We start from the raw sequence: 24,174 nt of genomic DNA on the forward strand, positions 1-24,174 counted from the left end.
GTGTGATGTGTTTAGCTTGTCAGTTATGTGCAAAGATATTTCATTGGCTGAGATAGGCTGCTGAAAGCCATGGCAGGCATTGTGTGTATACAGTGTACTGACCACAGATCTAACAATTCTAAGACAGGTCGGGCACATACTCGAGAGACAGAAGTAGTCTCTTTGTGTGCACACTGTGTTTCTTTATGTTTCTTTATCTTGGCAGCCTTGAAGTGCCTTAACCTCTTGACACTAGAAGCTCTGTATGATACGTTAACAGGTTCTTGGAATGAACATTGTCACACCAACCTCACTGGGTATTCGGTAAACTCCTCCAAGTTGCACATATACCCTGAAGACAAACGTGGCACAGCTACTGTGGAAGTCACTCTCAATATTTCACAAACTCTCTTTGACTTGGCAGCGCAACCACAGAAAATTAAACAGGACAGAAACTAGTTCAAATTGACAAATACAGAGTGACTCTGGGTAACTCTGGGTAATACTGAGTCATTTACAATCTATATCAATAACCTGCATGAAGGGACTACATTTATGAGCTGCTAAATTTGATGATGATATAGACAAGTAAAAGTTAGGTTGTGAAGAGGAGAGAGAGAATTTGAAAAAGGGATATAAAGAGTGTTATATTCCCAGCTGAACCTAATACTGGATTTGTAAGATTCTAGAGTGAAATCTAGCCTGATAATCAATAAGATTTGTCTTATGCTGTTAGGTTACTGTGATGACCAGTCACTGAACATGTTTACATGAGGCTTCCGACAATGTTCCCTTTAAACTGTGTGACCACAGGGAACGTCCACACACCTTGCTTGGTGTGCCGATGTAATGCTTCTGCTTCTGGAAGTTACTACTGCGATCTGACCTCAGAGATCCGTGCATCAACAAGAAACATGACAGGGAATGTTGCCTGTAATGTTACTTCGAAAGAAAGATCATCAAAATTGATCAGACAGAAGATTAAATCAGATCACCTGATGTGATTCTCTCTTTTATTGCCTCTCCCTGAGATGTGCAGACACTAGCTACTTCACTGAATCTGCCAACTGAACTTTAAGAAAAGTCCCCTCTACTTAAACTGCTAAAAAATGTTAAGAATCTTGGCAGTTTTGAATGTCTACCACAAACTAAACTGTTCTTCTGCTGATATCGTACTGTTACTCTTGACTAACTCTGTTTGAGCCCTTGGTATATCTTTTTCTATCTCACATAAGTTCAACTTGTAAATGTTTCATCAGCTAACTCACCAGGTTAATTTATTTAGTCAGTTATCTGAAATCACATGCTTTCTTGTATATGAAATTTAAATGCACCATTCAAGAGTGACTTTAGATCACATAAGAAAACACGAGAACTAAAACCAAAAACACATTTACTATTAAAATCCATTCACAAGTGATAATATATTATGCCCTTTTACCCTGATAAGGTTAAGTAAGTGGGTAAAAAATTGGCAGATGGAATATGCGGTATGAAAGTGTCTGCTTTAGCAGGAAAATAAGTATAAAATTAGTATTCTATTCTAGTGGAAAGAGACATGCAGACCGCTACAACACAGGAGAGCAGACAGCCCTGCTAAATGAATCATGAAATGTTATTATGCAAGTGGTTAGGAAAGCAAATGGGATGTTGGGGTTAACTACAAGTGAAGTCAAATATAAAGTTATATAAATGCAGTAGAAGCAGCTTAGAGAATGGTCACTCAACTGATTCCTGGAATGATATGTACGCGGGTTTAAATGGTTGTATCCCAATCATTATCCACCTAGCAGGAATATGATCGATAAACGCCACTGTTTGTTCATCATTCTGAAACAGCAGTGATAGGAGTCAGATATACGATTTTTAGCTCCCAGTGAACATTAGCGATAAATACTCTTATCTTTAATACTGTTTCACCAATCCTTCAGTGTGATTAATATGTTTACATATAAAAGGAGAACATAACATTAAGGCAACTGAACCAAAAACAGAAATTGCTGGGGAAATTCAGCAAGTCTGATAACAATTGTGAGAGAGAACAGTCAATGTTTCAAGACAAATGATTCTTCATCAGAACTAGACCTGAAACATTAAGTCTGCTTTCTCTCTGCAGATGCTGCCAGTTGTACTGAGTTTCTTCTGCAAGTCTTGTTTTTGTTTGAGATTTCCAGTGTCTGCAGTTCATTGGTTTCACATGATGGCAGCTGGAGGCTTCTGAAGATGTTTGAAATTTTTTTTTAGATTTCGATTACTTACAGTGTGGAAACAGGTCCTTCAGCCCAACAAGTCCACACCGACCTGCTGAAGAGCAACCCACCCAGATCCATTCCCTTACATTTACCCCTTCACCTAACACTACGGGCAATTTAGCATGGCCAATTCACCTACCCTGCACATCTATGGATTGTGGGAGGAAACTGGAGCACCTGGAGAAAACCCACACAGACACTGGGAGAACTTGCAAAACTCCACACAGTCACCCGAGGCGTGAATCAAACATGGGTCCCTGGTGCTGTGATGCAGCAGTGCTAACTGCTGAGCCACCATGCCACCCTTTCAGTGATAGATTACATGCATGAGGCTGATGTGTGACAGGGTTCACCAGCTTACCTGGGATGGTAAAGTAGAGCATGAGAGAAGTGCACACTTTATTGCACGATAGGTTGAAGTGTACATGAGCTTTTGGAGGAGAGGAATTGAACGAGTGAAACAAAATTGCCTTTGTTGAGGCCCCAATCCTCTTTCATCAAATCAGATATTGTAAAATGCTTTTAAGTGTGGCCATAGTTCATCATAATAGTCTTGTTCAGAGCTGACTCCTTCACTTGGTTATAAAGTAACTGCTGTGGAGTGGAATCTGGATGAACCTTGCAGCAGCAGTAAGTCAGTTTGAGACCTTGCATTCTGTACTGTAGCCTGGTTACGCAGGCTCCTGTCTGGGGTCTGTTATGTTCATATGTGGATTTCTCTTACTCCTGTTACTTTTAGTATTATCTATGCAGCTACTGTTGGAAAACCTGAAGGACATCTCAGAGCCTCAGTGTGAGATTTTAACACATTACAGATCATGTGTCTGTGAGAGAAACTTGTTTGTTATGTCTATAGTTTCAGTTATTAACCAAGAAGAATTAAGGGCAGAGGTATACCAGGTTCTGAGTGTGTGCAGCCAGACCAAAGGGGTAGCCATGGCACACGAATGAGCCCCAGCTACGTCTGTCTCTTTGTTGGCTACGTAGAACAGTTGATCTTCCGTAATTACACTGGCACCACTCCCCACCTCTTCCTCCGCTACATTGATGACTGCATTGGCGCCACCTCGTGCTCCCGCGAGGAGGTTGAGCAATTCATCAACTTCACCAACACATTCCACCCTGACCTTAAATTTACCTGGACCATCTCAGACACCTCCCTCCCCTTCCTGGACCTCTCCATCTCCATTAATGATGACTGATTTGACACTGACATTTTTTACAAACCCACCAACTCCCACAGCTACCTGGATTATACCTCTTCCAACCCTATCTCTTGCAAAAATGCCATCCCGTATTCCCAATTCCTCTGCTTCCGCCGTATCTGCTCCCAGGAGGACCAGTTCTACCATAGAACACACCAGATGGCCTCCTTCTTTACAGACCGCAATTTCCCTTCCCGCATGGTTAAAGATGCTCTCCAATGCATCTCGGCCACATCCCTCAGACCCCACCCCTCCAACTGTAACAAGGACAGAACACCCCTGGTGCTCACCTTCCACCCTACAAACCTTCGCATAAACCAAATCATCTGCCGACATTTCCGCCACCTCCAAAAAGACCCCACCACCACAGATATAATTCCCTCCCCACCCCTTTCGGCCTTCCGCAAAGACTGTTCCCTCTGTGACTACCTGGTCAGGTCCACACCCTCCCATCCTGGCACTTTCCCCTGCCACCGCAGGAACTGTAAAACCTGCGCCCACACCTCCTCCCTCACCTCTATCCAAGGTCCTAAAGGAGTCTTCCACATCCATCAAAGTTTTACCTGCACGTTCACTAATATCATTTATTGTATCTGTTGCTCCCGATGCGGTCTCCTCTACATTGGGGAGACTGGACGCCTCCTAGCAGAGCGCTTTAGGGAACATCTCTGAGACACCCGCACCAATCAACCACGCCGCCCAATGGCCCAACATTTCAACTACCCCTCCCACTCTGCTGAGGACATGGAGGTCCTGGGCCTCCTTCACCGCCGCTCTCTCACCGCTGCTCCCTCACCACCAGATGCCTGGAGGAAGAACGCCTCATCTTCCGCCTCGGAACACTTCAACCCCAGGGCATCAATGTGGACTTCAACAGCTTCCTCATTTCCCCTTCCCCCAGCTTAGCACTGTCCCATGACTTGTCCGACCTGCCTGTCTCCTTTTCCACCTATCCACTCCACCCTCTCCTCCCTGACCTATCCCCTTCATCCCCTCCCCCACTCACCTATTGTACTCTATGCTACTCTCTCCCCACCCTCACCCTCTCCTAGCTTATCTCTCCACGCTTCAGGCTCACTGCCTTTATTCCTGATGAAGGGCTTTTGCCCGAAACGTCGATTTCGCTGCTCGTTGGATGCTGCCTGAACTGCTGTGTTCTTCCAGCACCACTGATCCAGAAAGTAATTGAATATGTCTATGGCTTAGAGTTGGCACCTGTTCTATCACTGGAAATACGAACATATATTGCACTATTTACATCTTTTCGTTGTTCTTTTCTTTCATCACTTTGTGAGCATCAGGGGCATGACTAGACTCTGTTGTCCATCCACTGACAGCCTTCAGGTGAGGGACATGCTCAGCCATTTCAGAGGGTAGGAAAGTGTCAATAATGTGGCCATGGATCAGAAGTCACATGTACATTCGGTATGACAGTCTAAATATAAGTGTGACATTTTTATGTGAGTGTGTGAGCATCAGTGTGTGAATATCATTGTCTTAGGCCTGAATATTTCCGATTAATTCGAGGGCCCTACATCAGCTGGAAATGCGTGCCCCCAGGACTGTGCACTGACTGCCAGACTTCCCCTTGAATTCACCTAATGGCAACTAATAGCTTCCAGCTCAGTGGGCCAACGTTACCTTTTGCATCAATGACTACTGTGGAAATTGCCAGACAGAAATAAAATCTGATTGTGGGTTACTCGAAAGTATATAAAAATAAAGAAGAGAAAATAATACAAGTAATGTTACTTTTGTTCAAAATATCCTGATGTTGAGGAAACATTGTTTTATTTTATATGCAAACTACCCTGCACTACTGTTCATATAAGACTTAGTTGTGATTGTAGTAAACACAAACATGAAACCCAATCTAGTAATTCAGGTAATGTTGCTAGTGTTTTAGCCATGTTGTATTCTGTGCTATTATATGTATGTACCATTTTTGTATAAGCTGTTTGTTCATTTTTAACTGGGGATGAATATTACAGGATCTAAGCATTTTGTTACAATGTCTTCTCTATTCTGGAGGTATAATTAAAGTTGGGTGATAATGGCTGCTTCCAATTGAACATGGTTTAGTCTTAATCAGCGCAATTCTGACCAGGGGTTAAAGTTTGAGATCCATAACACAGGCAAAGGCCTGAAAGGTTGTGTTTTAATATTCTGTGGAATGTGGGTGATGCGATATGTGGCTATCACTATGTTAGTCTGCATGACATATATCATAGTCAGGTTCTTGTTGAAATTGATGTCATCTTTATTAATAGCACTATTTATTTGGTTGTAATATCACAGACTTATACACATCATCTCAGGTTTATGTTTACTGATGCATAACTGACTGACTGAGCACATTACAATAAAACAAAGAATTACGGATGGTGGAAATCTGAAACAAAAACAAAAGTTGCTGCAGAAACTCAGCAGGTCTGGCAGTATCCATGTAGAGAGAAACAGAATTAACGTTTCAGATCCAGCAACCAGGTTCTGAAGAAGGGTCACTGGACCCATAACATTAACTCTGCTTTCTCTCCACAGATGCTGCCACTCCTGCTGAGTTTCTCCAGCAATTTTTGTGACTGAGCACACCACATTGCCTTTATTACATGGACAGTGTGACTGAAGGTAAGGTGCGTAGCCTTCTACAATGTAATATCACAAACTGTCTTAAAGGTTGCAGGTTTGTCAAATCTGGAATCTGTTCTAATAACTAGGCATCACTGACAGGAACTGTCCATTACAGATAGGGACAGGGGGAAGAATGAGAGATTGAGGGCAGAGAAGCATTTGGTTGGGGGGGAAATCTCCAGGAGAAAGAAGTCAGGGCTGATGACTGGCAATCAGGGGGTCAATGTGAGAGACAGTGGGACAAGGAATCAAGAGGGAGAAGGTTAAAAAGTTAGAGGGTTAGAGGGCAGGGCGTCACTGGGATAGTGTCAAATTTGCTTTTTGATAGTGTTTCTCATTTCTCTAAACTGACAGGTTGATGCTGATGATGTCATCACTAAAGAGGAGCAAATTTATCGGCTATTTGAGGCAAAGCAAAATTGTGAAAGGAATCTGAAAAGAAGACCAGCTCAGAAAGCAGGTAAAGTATTCAGAAAGAGCAGCGTCAAATTGCATTTGAACTTCGAAAACTTCTCAACAGGGATAAACAGAGAACAAGGTCAGATTAACTGGACAGAAAAATCAGCAAATAAAACCAGAGAAATGTTGAGGAGATGAATGTGATTCAAAATCAAATCATTCCCACGGTGGGGCAAAGACAGAGCAGTGAAAGTTAACTGCTGCCTCAGAGCGCCAGGGAGCCGGGTTCAGTTCCAGCCTCGGGGGCAGTGACTCTGTGTGGAGTTTGCACGTTCTCCCCATGACTGCGTGGGTTTCCTCTGTGTGGTCCAGTTTCCTCCCACTGTCCAAAGATGGTTAGGGCAGGGTGAATGACCTACTCTTGGGAAATAAGGCAGAGCAGGTGACTGAGGTGTCAGTGGGGGAGCACTTTGGGGCCAGCGACCATAATTCTAATCGTTTTAAAATAGTGATGGAAAAGGATAGACCAGATCTAAAAATTGAAGTTCTAAATTGGAGAAAGGCCAATTTTGGCGGTATGAGGCAAGAACTTTTGAAAGCTGATTGGAGGCAGATGTTCGCAGGTAAAGGGACGGCTGGAAAATGGGAAGCCTTCAGAAATGAGATAACGAGAATTCAGAGAAAGTATATTCCTGTCAGGGTGAAAGGAAAGGTTGGTAGGTATAGGGAATGCTGGATAACTAAAGAAATTGAGGGTTTGGTTAAGAAAACGAAGGAAGCATATGTCAGGTATAGACAGGATAGATCAAGTGAATCCTTTGAAGAGTATAAAGGAAGTAGGAGTATACTTAAGAGGGAAATCAGGAGGGCAAAAAGGGGACATGAGATAACTTTGGCAAATAGAATTAAGGAGAATCCAAAGGGTTTTTACAAATACATTAAGGACAAAAGGGTAACTAGGGAGAGAATATGGCACCTCAAAGATCAGCAAGACGGCCTTTGTGTGGAGCCACAGAAAATTGGGGAGATACTAAATGAATATTTTGCATCAGTGTTTACTGTGGAAAAGGATATGGAAGACATAGACTGTAGGGAAATAGATGGTGACATCTTGCAAAATGTCCAGATTTCAGAGGAGGAAGTGCTAGATGTCTTGAAAGGTAAAGGTGGATAAATCCCCAGGACCTGATCAAGTGTACCTGAGAACTCTGTGGGAAAATAGAGAAGTTATTGCTGGGCCTCTTGCTGAGATATTTGTATCATCGATAGTCACAGGTGAGGTGCCGGAAGACTGGAGGTTGGCAAACGTGGTGCCACAGCTTAAAATAGGCGGTCAAGACAAACCAGGGAACTATAGATCAGTGAGCCTGACCTCGGTGGTGGGCAAGTTGTTGGAGGGAATGCTGAGGGACAGGATGTACATGTATTTGGAAAGGCAAGGACTGATTCGGGAGAGTCAACATGGCTTTGTGCGTGGGAAATCATGTCTCACAAACTTGATTGAGTTTTTTGAAGAAGTAACAAAGAGGATTGATGAGGACAGAATAGTAGATGTGATCTATATGCATTAGCAAGGTTAGATCTCATGAAATACAGGGGGAACTAGACATTTTGATATAGAACTGGCTCAAAGGTAGAGAACAGAGGGTGATGGTGGAGGGTTGTTTTTCAGACTGGAGGCCTGTGACCAGTGGAGTGCCACAAGGATCAGTGCTGGGCCCTCTACTTTTTGTCATTTACATAAATGATTTGGATGTGAGTATAAGAGGTACAGTTAGTAAGTTTGCAGATGACACTAAAACTGGAGGTGTAGTGGACAGCAAAGAGGGTTACCTCAGATTACAACAGGATCTGGACCAGATGGGCCGATGGGCTGAGAAGTGGCAGATGGAGTTTAATTCAGATAAATGCGAGGTGCTGCATTTTGGGTAAGCAAATCTTAGCAGGACTTATACACTTAATGGTAAGGTCCTGGGGAGTGTTGCTGAACAAAGAGACCTTGGAGTGCAGGTTCATAGCTCCTTGAAAGTGGAGTCACGGGTAGATAGGAGGATAGTGAAGAAGGCTTTTGGTATGCTTTCCTTCATTGGTCAGAGTATTGAGTGCAAGTGTTGGGAGGTCATGTTGCATCTGTACAGGACATTGGTTAGGCCACTGTTGGAATATTGTGTGCAATTCTGGTCTCCTTCCTATTGGAAATATGTCGTGAAACTTGAAAGGGTTCAGTAAAGATTTAGAAGGATGTTGGTGGATTTGAGCTATATAGGGAGAGGCTGAATAGGCTGGGGCTGTTTTCTCTGAAGCGTTGGAGGCGACCTTATAGAGGTTTACCAAATCATGAGGGGCCTGGATAGGATAAATCAGCAAAATCTTTTCCCTGGGGTTGGGGAGTCCAGAACAAGAGGGCATAGGTTTAGGGTGAGAGGGGAAAGATATAAAAGCGACCCACTGGGCAACTTTTTCACACAGAGGGTGGTACGTGTATGGAATGACCTGCCAGAGGAAGTGGTGGAGGCTGGTACAATTGCAACATTTAAAAGACATTTGGATGAGTATATGAATAGGAAGGGTTTGGAGGAATTTGGGCTGGGTGCTGGCAGGTGGGACTAGATTGGGTTGGGATATCTGGTCGGCATGGACAGGTTGGACCGAAGGGTCTGTTTCCATGCTGTACATCTCTATGACTCTAATTGGCCATGCTAAAATTGTCCATTGTGCTTGGTGCATTAGTCGGATGGAATGGTTCTGAGTGGGTTAGTCTTCGGAGAGTCAGTGTGGACTTGTTGGGCCAAATGGCCTGCATCCATACTGTAGGGAATCTAATCTTAAATAAAGCAAAACTTAGTTGAAACACAGAATGGGAAAATAAACTTTTTAGGAAGGCTAAGGAGAATCATACATTACAGAAGAGGGCCTTTGGTCGATTGAGTCTGTACTACCAAAACTACACTACTATCTACACTAATCTCACTTCCCTGCACTAGACCCATAGCCTTGAATGTTATGATACTTCAAGTGTTCATCCAAGTACTTTTTAAAGGTTGTGAGACTACCCACCTCACTTACCTTCCCAGGCATGCATTCCAGACTCCCGCCACCCTCTGGGTGGAAAGAATTTTCCTCAAATTTCCTGTCAAGCTCTTGTCTTTCACCAAATTATGCCCCTTTGTTATTGACCTTTCCCCAAGGGGGAATAGCTGCTTTCTATCCACCATGTCCATGTGCTTGTAATTTTATACAACTCTATCAGGTCCCCCCTCAGCCTTCTTTGTTCCAGAGAAAACAACCTCAGTGTATCTAACCTCTCTTCATAGGGCAACATCCTGGTGAATCTCCTTTGCACCCTCTACAGTGCAATTACAATTCCGAAAGAAACAAGTGAGCAACAGAGAAATAAGCAAGATCTTTGTTAAACTCAAAATAAGGAGCGAGGAGAGAGAACATTGATGAGAAATTTAAAAAAAGAGGCAATCACTTTGTTGACATTATATTTTTTAAGTGCATCCAGGACAGCTTTTTGTGCCAGAATGTAGACTAGAGATGGGGCAGTGCTAGACCTAATCCTAGGGCATGAAGCTGTTTAAGTTGTTAATGGACCCAACATTTTGACAATAGTGACCATAACTCTGTAATTTTCAAAATCGTTGTGGAACAAGATAAGGTTAGTGCAGAACTTTAAATGTCTACATTGGGAGAAGGCCAGTTTTAATATCATTGGACAGAATCTGGCAAACATAATTGGGAGCAGCTATCTGCAGGTAAGTCTAGATTTGGAAAATGAGAATTCTTTTTAAAAGTAGTTTAGTGAGAATTTAGGGTCAACATGTTCCTCTAAGAGTGAAGGCCAAGGTCAGCAAGTGCAGGGAATCCTAGATGTCATGGGACATTGAGAGTTTGATAAAGAAAGAGAAGGAAGCATATGCCAGGTACAAGTGCAATATAAACAGGGAGGCCCTTCGAAAGTATAGGAGGTGACCTAAAACGGAAAATCGGAGGACAAAGGGGGGCCATTAAATATCCTTGGTGTTTTATAAATATATTAAGAGTAAGAGGATTACCAGAGAAAGAGTGGAGCCTATTAGAAACCAAAGGGATAAATCTGGTCTGGGTGAGGTCTAAAATGAATATTTCTCATACAAAGGGGAAAAGTATTGTAGCTGGGGATTTCAGTTGGGATGGTAAGGTTCTAGAACATGTTAAGATTGACAAAGAGTAGGTATTGCATGTTTTAACAGGCATAAAGGTGCATAAATCCCCAGACCATCATGAGGTGCATCCCAGGCTGCTGTAGGAGGTGAAGGAGGATATTGCTGGAGCCCTAGTGGATTTAATACCTCACTGGCCATAGGTGAAGTGCTAGATGACTAGAGAAAAGCTAATGTGGTTCCTTTGTTTAGCAAGGGCAGCAGGGATAGGCCAGATAATCACCCACCAATTAGTCTGACATCAGTGGGAGGGTAATTGTTGGAAAACATTCTGAGAGACAGAATTAATGTTTGGGAAGGCAGGAATTAAATCAGGGATAGTCAGCATGGATTTGTTAGAGGGAGATCCTGTCTAATTTAACTGAGATTTATGAAAAGGTGACTAAGTATATTGATGAGGATAGTGCAGTTGATGTGGTTTAAACGGACTTCAGTAAGACCTTTGATAAGGTCCTAAATGTGTGCAAAAGGTAAGAACCAATGGCAGCCAAGGAAGGTTTTCAAACTGGATCCAAAATTGGATTGCAAAAGGAGGCAAAGGGTATGATTGGACGATTGTTTTGTGATTGGAAACCTGTGACCAGCAGTGTATCACAGGGATCAGTGCTGTGACCCTTGCTGTTTGCTATGTATATTAATGACTTGGATATATGACGATACTATGACTTTAAGCGGTATATTATATTCTGGTTCTTTTATTGAAGAAAGGCTGAGACAGGTGATAAGCAGTCTGCTCAAACCTATTAAAGTTGGCCTTGTTTTATTTTAAATTGGAACAATAGAAGTAACCTGAATGGGTGGGGTCGAGCTCCCACAGAACCAGGATGTTTAGTTTTGCGCTTTCTGCAGTTCCTGGGGTCTTGAAGCTGGATATGGAAGTTCTTGTTCCTCTCTCTGTTACAGCTAAAGCTGGGGCTCTCTTCCTGCTGCTAGAATTGCATGTGAGGCAATTTGTTTTAATGAATTTGCCTTTCCCAAGGGTGTGTTTATCATAGAATCCCTCCAGTGTGGAAACAGGCCCTTCAACCCAACAAGTCCACACCAACCCTCTGAAGAGTAACCCACCCAGACCCATTCCCCTACCCTATTAACCTATATTTACCTAAACTAATGCACCTAACTTACACATCCCTGGACACTTTGGGCAATTTAACATTGCCAATTCACCACTGAGTCACCGTGCTATTACTATATTGAAACTATTTATTATTAGTAGTTTATATATAGAGAGAGCTGTTTTGGTCTGATCCATAACAAATGTTGATCAAAAATGTTTAATTCATAAGATGACAAATGACATGAAAATTGCTGGTGTCGTTTACAGTAAGGAGGGTGGTCTGAGGCTTACGTTTGATACTGATCAGACTGTAAATTGGGCAGGCAAGCAAAGGCAGTTACTCTCACCTGTTTCTATGCTCAATGAATGGGTGACTGTAATCCTAATAAGTGTGAGGTGATGTGTTTTGGAGGGTCTAACAGGGAAGGATATATACAATAAGTGGTAAGCCTCTAGGAAGTACTGAAGAACAAAGGGACATTGGTTTTAAGACCATAGTTCCTGAAGGTCAGCACAGGTAGGCAAGGTGGTGAAGAAGGCTTATGAGAGGCCTGTCCTCATTGGCTGAGACATAGAATGGAGGTAAACAGTTGGAATACTGTGTGCAGTTCTGACTGGCACATTAGCGGAAAGACAGGACTGCACCAAACAGTTGCAGAGGAGATTCACCAGAAAGGTATCCCCAGTCTCAGTTATGAGGAGAGACTTGATTGGCTGGGTTTGTTTTCCCTGGAGCAAAAGAAGTTGAGGGAGCATCTGAATGAGGGATATAATATTATGAGAGGCATAAAGGGGTAAATCATAAGAATAATAAGACCAGAGAACATAAGTTTAAGGTCAGGAGCAAGTGGTTTAACTTAGAACTTAGAATCCCTACAGTGTGGAAACAGCCCCTTCAGCCCAATAAGTCCACACCAACCCTCTGAAGAGTAACCCACCCAGCCACATTCCCTTATTCTATTGTCCTATACTTACCCCTGACTAATGCACCTAACCTATACATCCCTGAACACTATGGGCAATTTAGCTTGACCAATTCACCTAACCTGCACATCCTTGGATTGTGGGAGGAAACCGGAGCACCCGGAGGAAACCCACACAGACACGAGGAGCGTGTGCAAACTCCACACGGACAGTTGCCCAAGGTTGGAATTGAACATGGGTCCCTGGCGCTGTTCGGCAGCAGTGCTAACCACTGAGCCACCGTGCCACCCCAATGAGGAGATTTAGAGGATATCTGAGAAAAAGAAACTTCACCAAAAGGATGGTGGAAATATAGAAGGTTTTGTCTGAGAGGGTGGTGGAGGCAGTTACTCTCACCTGTTTCTGTGCTCTATGAATTGATGAATCCAAACCCCATGTTAAAGAAGGAGCATGGTTGGTGGCAATGATGTTAATTGAGGATACAGTTTCAGTTATCATAATGACAATTAGACAATAGAATTAGAGGTGAGAATTTAATACTAAAATTATTGAGGCAACCCACTGGCAAAGGCCCTGGGTTTGGACAGCTGCATCATATATAGTGACAGTCCAAGATCAAATGCTGATCATCATCTTTCAACCACGCAGAAGTTGTGGGGGAGAACCATCAGTATAAGACCTCCATTCAAAAAGATGTAAACCACTTACTTGAGTCCATGTCAACCAAATATAAACAGTAGCTAATCTTCAAAAGATTTGGACACAAAATTAAATACTGTTCCTGATGCAAGTTTGATAAAGGACTGCAAACCTCTCTCAGGATCTATCTGAGCCCTTCTGTTTCTGCATGCAGCATGACTTATGTAGTGTTCTCCAAATTTAAATTTTCCTTGGACTATAAGAAACCTGATGATTCATCAATAATTCCAACAAGTATTCCGTCTCATATGAATTCTGATTTCAAAGTTCCTTAGTCACTGTTTCAACTATCTATAGAAATCATTGTAACTGTATCCATGAAAATTGAACATTTCTGTTGAACTTTAATCATCCAAGAATGTTTTTGTTCCTACATAGAAGTAATTACCAAAATATGTTAGAATTTCTTCATATAAATCTGTGCCTCCTTTCGTATGTTGGTGATTTATAAAACCATCCAATATAGAATCTATTGAATACTAATGTATTCATTTGTTCAGCTTCAGACTTTGTTTAACTTTAAAGCAATTCTGTGCCTTAAGAATTGTTTTCTCCAAGATGTCTAATCCTGTGTCTTATTTGACATTGAATCTTTTTCAATCTTTATTTCTCCATCTATTTCTTCAATATATTTATTTATTCTTATTCTTTTGTAAAGCTATTTAAATCTGTAGCATCCCAATGCTGTTTGTAACCTATTAAATTTGCCCACACAGACTATTGGCTCTATACACTGGTGGTAGAGGGACTGGAAGTTTATATGTGTCCTGAGGATTTCTGATCAAACCACTTCCTTCAGATTAGTGTCGAGCTTCAGAGAAATAAAGAAAAATGAGTAGGGAAGGGAATGTTTGTGAGTTAGGCAGCTGTTTCAGCTGGAACTATCTGAATGAACAAGATGGTTCGGGAGGGAGAGATAGTGTATTGGGTGGTAAGACACCACCTGCATGGATATGCATGGAGCCTCAGGCTGCTTGAGTCTTCCATTTGTGGAGTTAGTGAATGGGGCAGTGACCACTCTCTCGAAGCAGCTCCAGGATTTCTGTTTTCACTGCAGTTCCAGGTGCTGTGTTTCTCTTAAAACAAGCTGAGGATATTGGTGGGAGCTTCCCCTACCTTTCTCATGGTTTTCACTGCACCTTGATTGTTTACTAATCTGTGACTTGCTGAAATGTTTGATAATGTTTGCTCTATTTTGTGTCTATGCAGGTGTCAGTTGCAGGCCTGAGTGGGATGGTATCGTGTGCTGGCCCCTGGGGACCCCCAACAAGAGCGTCTCGGTCTCCTGTCCTGAGTATATTTATGATTTTAACCACCAAGGTAACTACACAGACTGCAGTCTGCTTACACTGATTGCTAAAACTGACTTACACTTTGTGTCCGCATTGACTATTCATACTGTCTGCTTTCACTGACTCCTCACACTGAATGTAATCACATTCTCTGTAATACTGACAGTGAGTGAAAGAATGGGGAATGTACAATAGAGAGAATTGGACAAGTGTGTATTTGCTGAGGATTGCAAGGCTGGAGGAGCTTACAGAGATGAAAATTTGGAGTTGAAGTATTGAGTACTGGGAATCAAAGTAGGGCAGCATGTGCAGGAATGTTGGATGATTGGGACTTTAGTGCAGAATTTGGTCTAAAAATGGTCTTTTAATCCTTTGTGTGCACTTTTTGTTATACATGTTAAGGGAAGAAGAATAGTCACTGATCAAACACTTCCTATGTACTTTTTTATGTCTAAGATTTTGTTGAAGACAGTTGAAGGATTGTGAGCCCCCCTTTGACTCTGTTCCCACTCTGACTGCTCTGCCTGTGATCTATTATATCCAACCTCCCAACCACTGTTCAAAGGCAACAGGGCAGCAGTAAAGCTGAGGGAAAATGATGGTTGATGGGGTTTGGGGGACTGAGAAAGAGAAGTGAAAGGACGTACGCATGGTATAGCATCAAAGGCAGGGAAAAGGAGAGAAGGCCCTGGTGAGTGAATAGAAAGTAAAAGAGGTATAGAATGAATGGACATGGGTCTAGAATGACATCTGAAATGTGCAGAATAAAGGAACTTAGGTAGACATATTAATAAGCATTAGAATGAGTTGATATTTTGATTTATAAATGAATGTCCCAATCAGTCCAGAGTTATTGTTGAAGCCTAGACAAAGTCAATGTCTGGACCGTTTGAATTCAGCTAGAAGTTTCTATGAACAGTGTTGGATCTAGCTGTGGAGAGCCACTGGATCCATGAGGTGTTTGCAGGACTGCTGCTGCAAGGTGTTTGGTGGAATCTTTTAACATAAATCTAAATGTTGCCTTTGTCCTGGCAGGTAATGCCTATCGCAAGTGCAACATACATGGGGACTGGGAGTTAGTCCCCAGCATTAACAGAACTTGGGCAAACTACACAGAGTGCACCAAGTTCTTGAAGCCTGACCATTGGCACCATAAGGTAAACAACAAATAAGCAACATTACTCATTTAACCAAGAGTTACTGTTTATTTACTAGCCAAATCTTCAACTCTACTACAAACTTTACAACTAGCTATAAGTACCAGATACAGCAAAGGCATAAATACTGACAACATCCAGTTATAGTAAAAGTGGTATAGAATGAATGGACATGAGTCTAGAATGACATCTGAAATGTGCAGAAAAAAGGAACTTATATTTATTATTAGATTAAATTACTTACAGTGTGGACACAGGCCCTTCGGCCCAACAAGTCCACACCGACCCACAACCCACCCAGAACTATTCCCCTACATTTACCCCTTCACCTAACGCTACGGGCAATTTTAGCATGGTCAATTCACCTGCACATTTTTGGACTGTGGGAGGAAACCGGAGCACCGGGAGGAAACCGGAGCACCCAGAGGAAACCCACGCAGACACGGGGAGAATGTGCAAACTCCACACAGACAGTCGCCTGAGGTGGGAATTGAACCCGGATCTCTATTGATGTGAGGCAGCAGTGCTAACCACTGTGCTACCGTGCAGCTTAGGGAGATATATTAATAAGGATTAGAAATGAGACGATATATTGATTTATAAATGAATGTCCCAATCAGTCCAGAGTTATCATTGAAGCCTAGACAAAGTCAATGTCTGGACAGTTTGAATTCAGCTGGAAGGGGCACCGTGGTTAGCACTGATGCCTCTCAGTGCCAGAGACCTGGGTTCAATTCCCGCCTCAGGTGACTGACTCTGTGAGGTTTGCATATTCTCCCCGTGTCTGCGTGGGTTTCCTTCGGGTGCTCCGGTTTCTTCCCACAGTCCAAAAATGTGCAGGTCAGGTGAATTGCCCGTAGTGTTAGGTGCAGGGGTAAATGTAGGGGAATGGGTCTATGTAGGTGTGCTTCGGTGGGTCGGTGTGTTGGGCTGAAGGGCCTGTTTCCACACTGTAAGTAATCTAATCTAAGTATCGTAGATACCTGCTCCAGAATTAGCTGCAACTATAGGCAAGCAGTTCTTGCACAGATACAACACCTGAAAAGATGGAACCTCTTCCAGCTGTTTCCTGCCTTCCAAATGCAGAGTCTGTACAGCCACCTCATTAACCTGCTCTCAATCATCAGTAAAGTGTTGGAAAGTGTTATTAACAATGCTATCAAGCAGTACCTGCTCAGTGACACCCAGTTTGGGTTCTGCCAGGGTCACTCAGCTCCTGACCGTAGCCTTGTTTCAAACATTGACAAAAGAGCTGATTCCAGAGGTGAAGTAAGTGTGACAGCCCTTGGTATCAAAGCAGTATTTGGTCAAGAATGACTTCAAGGAACCCTAACACGGGACGGAGGGTAAACTTCATTATTGATCTCAGTTCTAGGACATCTCTGCAGGAGCTTCTCAGGGCAGGATCCTGGCCCTAATTAAGTTTTTCTGCTTCATCAATGACCTTTTGTCCATTATATGGTCAGAAGTGGAAATGATCGCCAATGATTACACAATAGTGAGTTCTTTCTGCAATTCCTCAAATAATGCGATAAAAGCAGCTACGAGAATATGAATCCTATAGTGTATAATTCACTTCTCGACTCCCCAAAGCCTATCCACCATCTACAAGGCACAAGTCAAGAGTGTGATAGAATACTCCCCACTTGCCTAGATAAATGCAGCTCTAATAACAATCAAGAATCAACACCATTCAGGACAAAACAGTTTGCCTTTCGGCACCATATCCAACCACCTTCATGATTTATTCCCTTCACCACCAATACACAGTGGCTGCATTGTTTGTCATCTACTGCAGAAATTCAGCTAGGCTCTTTAGACTGTACCTTCCAAGCCTCTATCACCTTGAAAGACAGGGAATATAAATACATGGGAACACCACCACCTGCAAGTTCCCATCCAATCCACACTCCATCCTGGAATTCCATTATGGGTCTACATAAAACACATAGCTTTCGTGAACTGCTACAGTCTGCTCACTACCATTCTCAAGGGCAACTAGGTATGGCCCATTGATGCCTGGACCTGTTTGATACTGTGCCATATTCTCAGTGAATGGCCTTTGAATCTAGACAACCCAATGCTCTGACACCATACCCTCAGACCCACCACACCCACAAACTCACCACACCCACAGACCCACCACACCCACAAACTCACCACACCCAGAGACCCACCACACCCACAGACATTCCATGGCCATAGCCTTTCCTGCACCCACCCCAGCTGATTAAGTCCTTCACATTTGAAAACTAGTTGCATCATTGATACTGACACCATGTTGAGTTAGGGAATTGGAAATTATTCATGTGAGGAGATCCTAACACCAGTTTGAAAATGCAGCCCCTGGTTGTCTGGTGGGAGGGAGTGTGGGCCTTGGCATAGAACTAGTGATAAATGCTGAGTTATAATGTTGGAAATACATTGAAGTTGTTCACTTTGTGCAAGACTCTCACACCAAGATTCTCATTTATCCCCTCAGGAAGTATTTGAGCGTCTCCACCTGATCTACACGGTGGGATATTCCATCTCATTGGTCTCGCTGTTGGCTGCTGTCTCTATACTCAGTTACTTCAAGTAAGAATATGGTCATTACCTCACACCTCAGACTGTATTTTAGCAGGAATTCTTCATTGTTGAAATGTTCTGCTTCTCAGGCACTATATGAACAGAGCCATCTTGGTGGGTGGGTGGCCCTAGGTGGGATGGATGTGATGGAGGGAGCGGGGGATTTGTGGAGTGGTGGGGGGGAGGTGTGGTGGTGGGAATAGACTGGGGGTAGGGATTGGGGGACAGTATGGATCAGGAGTCACACTCACATTGAGGGGAAGTACACTGCTGTCATAAAACAGAGGCATCAATGCACCACACCAGAACCCAGGCTTAAATCCCATATAGCAGCAAATTAGAAGCCTAAATGTCGTTCAATATCCCAGTCCTATTTCAATCACCCCTCTCATATTCCCCGCCCCCCCACCCCTTTCTGTGACAGAGAAGTCCACAGGCTCACTACTCTTTGGGTGAAGATCTTTCTCTCGAGCTCAGTTCTAAATCATAAACATTGTAGTATTTACAGTATAAAAGGGGGCCATTTGACCCCCATGTATCTCTGAGCTCTCGAAAGAGCTACCCATTCTCGAACCCTATTTCTATGGTCATCTAACTTCACTTTCAAATAAATATCAGGGTCTCTTTTGAAACCTCCCAGGCAGTGCATTCCAAATGCTAACAACTCTGAGTAAGGATATTTCTCTTCAGCACACTCATAGCTCTATTGCTGACAGTCTTGAAAATTGTGACCCCAAGTTACTGGCATACCAAATAGTGGAAACAATATCCTTCTTGATGCTGACACAATTGTTCATCATATTGAACGCATCATTAAAGTTGCCTCTTAAATCTCTTCTGTTCCAAAGAATTCTCTAATCTTTCCTTGTATCTAAATTCTCTCATTCCTGATATCCCTCTAGTAAATTGTCTTTGGACTCTCTCCAGGGCTTTATCATCCTTCCTTAAATAAAGCCTAGAACTGAACACATTATTCCAAATGTGGTCTGATTGATGACTTGTAGAGATGTAGCATCACGTCATTGCTTTTCTCTGCTATGCCTCTATTAAGAACCCAAAGATCCTTCAAGTCTTAACAAATGTATCAACATGTCTAGCCACCTTAAGAGAATCATGGACATCCTTTTACTCCTGTATTCCTCTCAAAGTTGGACCATGGAGCTTGTGTTTTTCCTCCTTGTTTCTTCTACAAAATACATTATCTCAGGTTTCTCTGCACTGAATTTCATCTGTCTGGTGTCTACCCATTTGGCCAACTTTTAGATGCCCCTCTGAAGCAGCTTGATGTCATCCTCACAATTCACTATTCTTCCTAACTTAGTATCATCTGAAAATTTACAGATTTTGCCTTCAAGACCCATCTCCCAACTGTTTATATAAATCTGAAAAGGCAAGGGTCCCAGTACTGATCGGCAGAACCCCTTTTCTACATCATCTCTATTCTGAGGAATACCCATCTATACCTACCCTCTGTCTCTTGTCTTTAGACAGCTTCTAATCTGAGCTGCCAAGGACCTATCAATCCCAAACAATTTTAATCTGCCAATGTGACACCATGTCAAATGCTTTCTGAAGGTCCAAATCTACAACATCCACTGCACTACCTCTGTCACCTCATCAAAGAATTCATTTAATTTGTCAGACACAACCTGATCTTGACAGTCATATTGACTGGAGAAAGTGAGGTCTGCAGATGCTGGAGATCAGAGCTGAAAATGTGTTGCTGGAAAAGCGCAGCAGGTCAGGCAGCATCCAAGGAACAGGAGATTCAACATTTCGGGCATAAGCCGCATCGGTTCCTGATGAAGGGCTTATGCTGGAAACGTCGAATTTCCTGTTCCTTGGATGCTGCCTGACCTGCTGCCTTTTCCAGCAACACATTTTCAGCTCAGTCATATTGACTGTCTAATAACTTATTTTTCTGTGTATATTTACCTTACCTGTATTCTAGCCTCCACTGGTTTTCACACTGTTGATGTCAAATGATAGGTTTGCTGTTTCCTGGGTTATCCTTTGTCTCTTTTTTTAAAAAAGTGTTATATTCACTCCAGTCCCCTGGGATTAATCCTGTGTTCAGAGAGGCCTGGAAAATTTATGCCGATGGCTCCACAATTTGCTCCTTTACATCTGCCGGCAATCTAGGATGCATCCTATTTGGTTAGAGACAAAAAATAACTCCCGACTCAGGCGACAGACTGTGTGGAGTTTGCACGTTCTCCCCGTGTCTGCGCGGGTTTCCTCCGGGTGCTCCGGTTTCCTCCCACAGTCCAAAGATGTGCGGGTCAGGTGAATTGGCCATGCTAAATTGCCCGTAGTGTTAGGTAAGGGGTAAATGGGTGGGTTGCACTTCGGCGGGTCGGTGTGGACTTGTTGGGCCGAAGGGCCTGTTTCCACACTGTAAGTAATCTAATCTAAAAAAAAACTGCAGATGCTGGAATCCAAAGTAGACAGGTGGAGGCTGGAAAACGACAGTAAGCCAGGCAGCATCAGGATATGCAAAAGTCCACGTTTCAGGTGTCACCCTTCTTCAGGACTGGGGGTGGGTATAAGGGGTGCTGCAGAGAAAGGCAGGTGGTGGCAAGGGCCAGGTGGCGAAGTGGGGATAGGTGAAGATAGGCAGAGGGCATGACCTGGTTGATCGATGGCAGAAATGAATCTGGTTGGTGGCTGAGAGGAATGGAAGTGGGAGGGGTGGGGGGGAGGCAGAGGTGGGTAAGGAAGTTGGGGGAAGGGAAGGGAAATTATTTGACATTGGAAAACTCAATATTGAGTCCTCCGGGTTGTAGGCTGCCCAGGAAGATGATGAGGTGTTATTCCTCTAATTTGTGGTTTGGTTCATTGTGGCAATGGAGGAGGTCATGTTGGAAAGGGAGTGGGAAGGGGAATTAGAATGGGCAGTGACTGGGCCTGGCTTAGATGCTCAGTGAAACATTCCCTTAGTTACATTTGGTCTCCCCAATGCAAGGAAGGTCACATCGGGAGCACCTGATGCAGTAAACCAGGTTGGAAGAGAAGCAGGTGAACCTCTGTCTCACCTGGAAGGACTGTTTGGGGCCTGCAATGGAGGTGAAGGGGCTGGTATACCAGCAGGTTTTGCACCTTTTCTGGTTGCAGGGAAAGGTACCTGGGGATTCGGGGGGTTTGGATGGGAGAGTAGTTGGAATTGGTGGAAGTATTTAAGAATACTTGGTGGTGGGGTCTAGTTGCAATTGCCAGTGTTTTTCTAACTAGACTCCACCACCAAGAACCTCTTCCTCTCCCCACCCTTCTCTGCCTACCACAAGGACCATTCCCTTCGACAGTCCTTAATTTGCGCCACTCAGTTATCCCCAGGTACCTTCCCCTGCAACCGGAGAAGATGCAAAACTTGCCGGTACACCACCCCCCTCACCTCCATCCAGGTGGCCAGACAATCCTTCCAGGTGAAACAGAGGTTCACCTGGCAACCTGCCAATCTCTTCCAATTTACTGCATCAGGTGCTATTGATGTGGCCCTCCCTACATTGGGGAGACTAATTGTAAACTTAGGGAACGGTTCGCTGAGCGTCTCAGCTGGGCCCGCAGGGGCCAACTGGATCTCCAATTTATCGCCCATTTTAATTCCCACAACCACTCCCTTTCCTACATAGCCGTCCTTGGCCTCCACCATTGCCACAAATTGGAGGACCAGCACCTCATCTTCTGCCTGGCCATCCTGCAGCCTGGAGGGTTCCATACTGAGTTTTCCAATTTCAAGCAACCTCTCTTTCCATTCCCTGTCTCCCTTTCCAGCCCCTCTCCCTCCCTTCTGCTCCTCTCAGCCACTTACAGGATTCATTCCTCCCATTGACCAACCAGGTCGAACCGTCTGCCTATCTTCACCTATCCCCACTTCACCACCCTGCCCCTGCCATCCCCTTTATCTCCAGCAACCCCCACACCCACCACCAATCCTGAAGAAGAGTTACATACGAAACGTTGATTTCTGCACCTCCTGATGCTGCCTGGTTTGCTGTGTTCTTCCAGCCTCTTTCTTGTCTATTTTGCATCTTGTCTGGGCCAGGCCACTTCTCTACCTGGAGTGCTGCCAGCCTTTTTACTACCCCTTCATTATCTATCACTGTATTGGTCAGCTGCTCAACGCCCACATCTTCAACTGGAGCCATTGTTACCATCTTCTACTTTGGTAAAGACAGAAGCAAGGTACTCATTTAGTACCTCTGCCATACCCTTTACTTCAGTGAGCAGCTTCTCTGCTTGTTCATTATGAACCCCACTCTGTCCTTCAGGAACCTTTTGCTATTAATTTGTTTGAAGAACATTTTACCATTTGTTTTAGCTCAGCCTGCCATCCTTTCCTCATATTTCCTTTCAGCCTTCCTCATCATGAGCCTTCGTCTCTCTCCTGTATTCAAGACACGTCTCCTGATTTCTATTGTCAGTATTATTCTGGTATGCAACACATGCCTCGTTTATCCTCCTCATTTTCTCATCAATATCCTTTGTCATCCAGAGTATCAAGCTTTGGATACCCTATATTTATTTCCCATAGGAATGTAATTATTTTGCATCTGATTCAACCAATTAGAACGTTTCCCATTTTGATCCACTGTTTTATTTACCAAAATGAATTTCTAATCAACTTACCCCAAGTCAATTCTTATACCACCAAAATCTACTCTTTTCCAGTCTGGAATCTTAATCATTAACTGATTTTTATTATTTTGCAAGTTGAAATTTAATATGTTACGATTGCTATTTCCCAAAGGCTTCCCAACTCTGATGTTTTCCACTTGGCCTACCGGATTTCCTCGGACTTTCCCCATCCCAGGTCGGACTGGAAGTGCACTGTTCCAGAAAGTTCTTCTACACACATAGCGGGAATGCTTTTCCCTTCCATCCATACCTTGTACCTTTTTCCCCAGTCTATTCTAAGGTAATTTAAATCACTAATTACCCAGTTGTCCTGCAGAATTTTATAATCTGCCTATAAATGCTCTCTTCTACATCCTCCCCCTATTTGGAGGTCTCTAATAAATATCCAAAAAGATCACTACTCCCTTCTTGTTTTTCACCTTTAACTGTATAGATTCTAATTCAGTAACAAATCTTGTTCAAGACTGCTACACACCTCCCTTTATATCCATCCTGTTTCTACGAAAATCGCTATAACCTGGGGTGTTAAGTAGACAATGCTGTTCTGGCTTGAGCCACATATCTGTCAATGTCATTATGTTATATTCTCCTAGATCAATTTCTGCTTCCAGTTCCTCAATTTTGTTCCATGGTACTTCATGCATTTACATACATATGATTTAACCCAACCCTTATCTCTTTCTATGTTCACTATCTATCTCATTTCCTTAAACTGTGACTTGCCGGTCATCAGGAACCTCCTCCTGCACTTATCCTGTCTAGACCTGTTTGAATTTTATAGGTTTCCAAGGGATCCAAAAGAAGAACTAAGAACAAAAGGAAAGTGCAGCACAGAAACAGGTCATCTGGCCCTCCAAGCCTGTACCAATCATCATGCCCTAACTAAACTAAAAAACAAACCTTCTACCCATGTTTATTCCCTCCCTATTCATGTAACCATCCAGATGCCTCTTAAATGGCACTAACATACCTGCTTCAACCACCTCTTCTGGCACTGTGTTCCAGGCTCCTAGCACGCTCTGGGTGAAAAACATCCCTCATACATTTCCCTTACCTGTCCTCCTTTCCCCTTGAACCTGTTACCCATTGGTAATTGAAACTTCAACCCTGGGAAGAAGCCTTTGACTATCCACCCTATCTATGCCTCTCATAATTGTGTAGACCTCTATCA

The 24,174-nt window shown here is 43.3% G+C and overlaps 1 protein-coding gene across 1 annotated transcript in view; it reads left to right on the forward strand.

The window, feature by feature from the left end:
• Positions 1-24,174, forward strand: part of LOC132830739 (parathyroid hormone/parathyroid hormone-related peptide receptor-like) — a 146,233-nt gene that overhangs the window by 29,049 nt on the left and 93,010 nt on the right. The window contains exons 3-7 of the mRNA XM_060848577.1: positions 206-303; positions 6,422-6,527; positions 14,561-14,671; positions 15,679-15,800; positions 18,283-18,377. Coding sequence (XP_060704560.1) covers positions 206-303; positions 6,422-6,527; positions 14,561-14,671; positions 15,679-15,800; positions 18,283-18,377 — 532 coding nt within the window. The remainder of the gene's footprint in view (positions 1-205; positions 304-6,421; positions 6,528-14,560; positions 14,672-15,678; positions 15,801-18,282; positions 18,378-24,174) is intronic.

Source organism: Hemiscyllium ocellatum, chromosome 32 (genome assembly GCF_020745735.1).
Source record: "Hemiscyllium ocellatum isolate sHemOce1 chromosome 32, sHemOce1.pat.X.cur, whole genome shotgun sequence".
NCBI classification, from domain to species: domain Eukaryota; kingdom Metazoa; phylum Chordata; class Chondrichthyes; order Orectolobiformes; family Hemiscylliidae; genus Hemiscyllium; species Hemiscyllium ocellatum.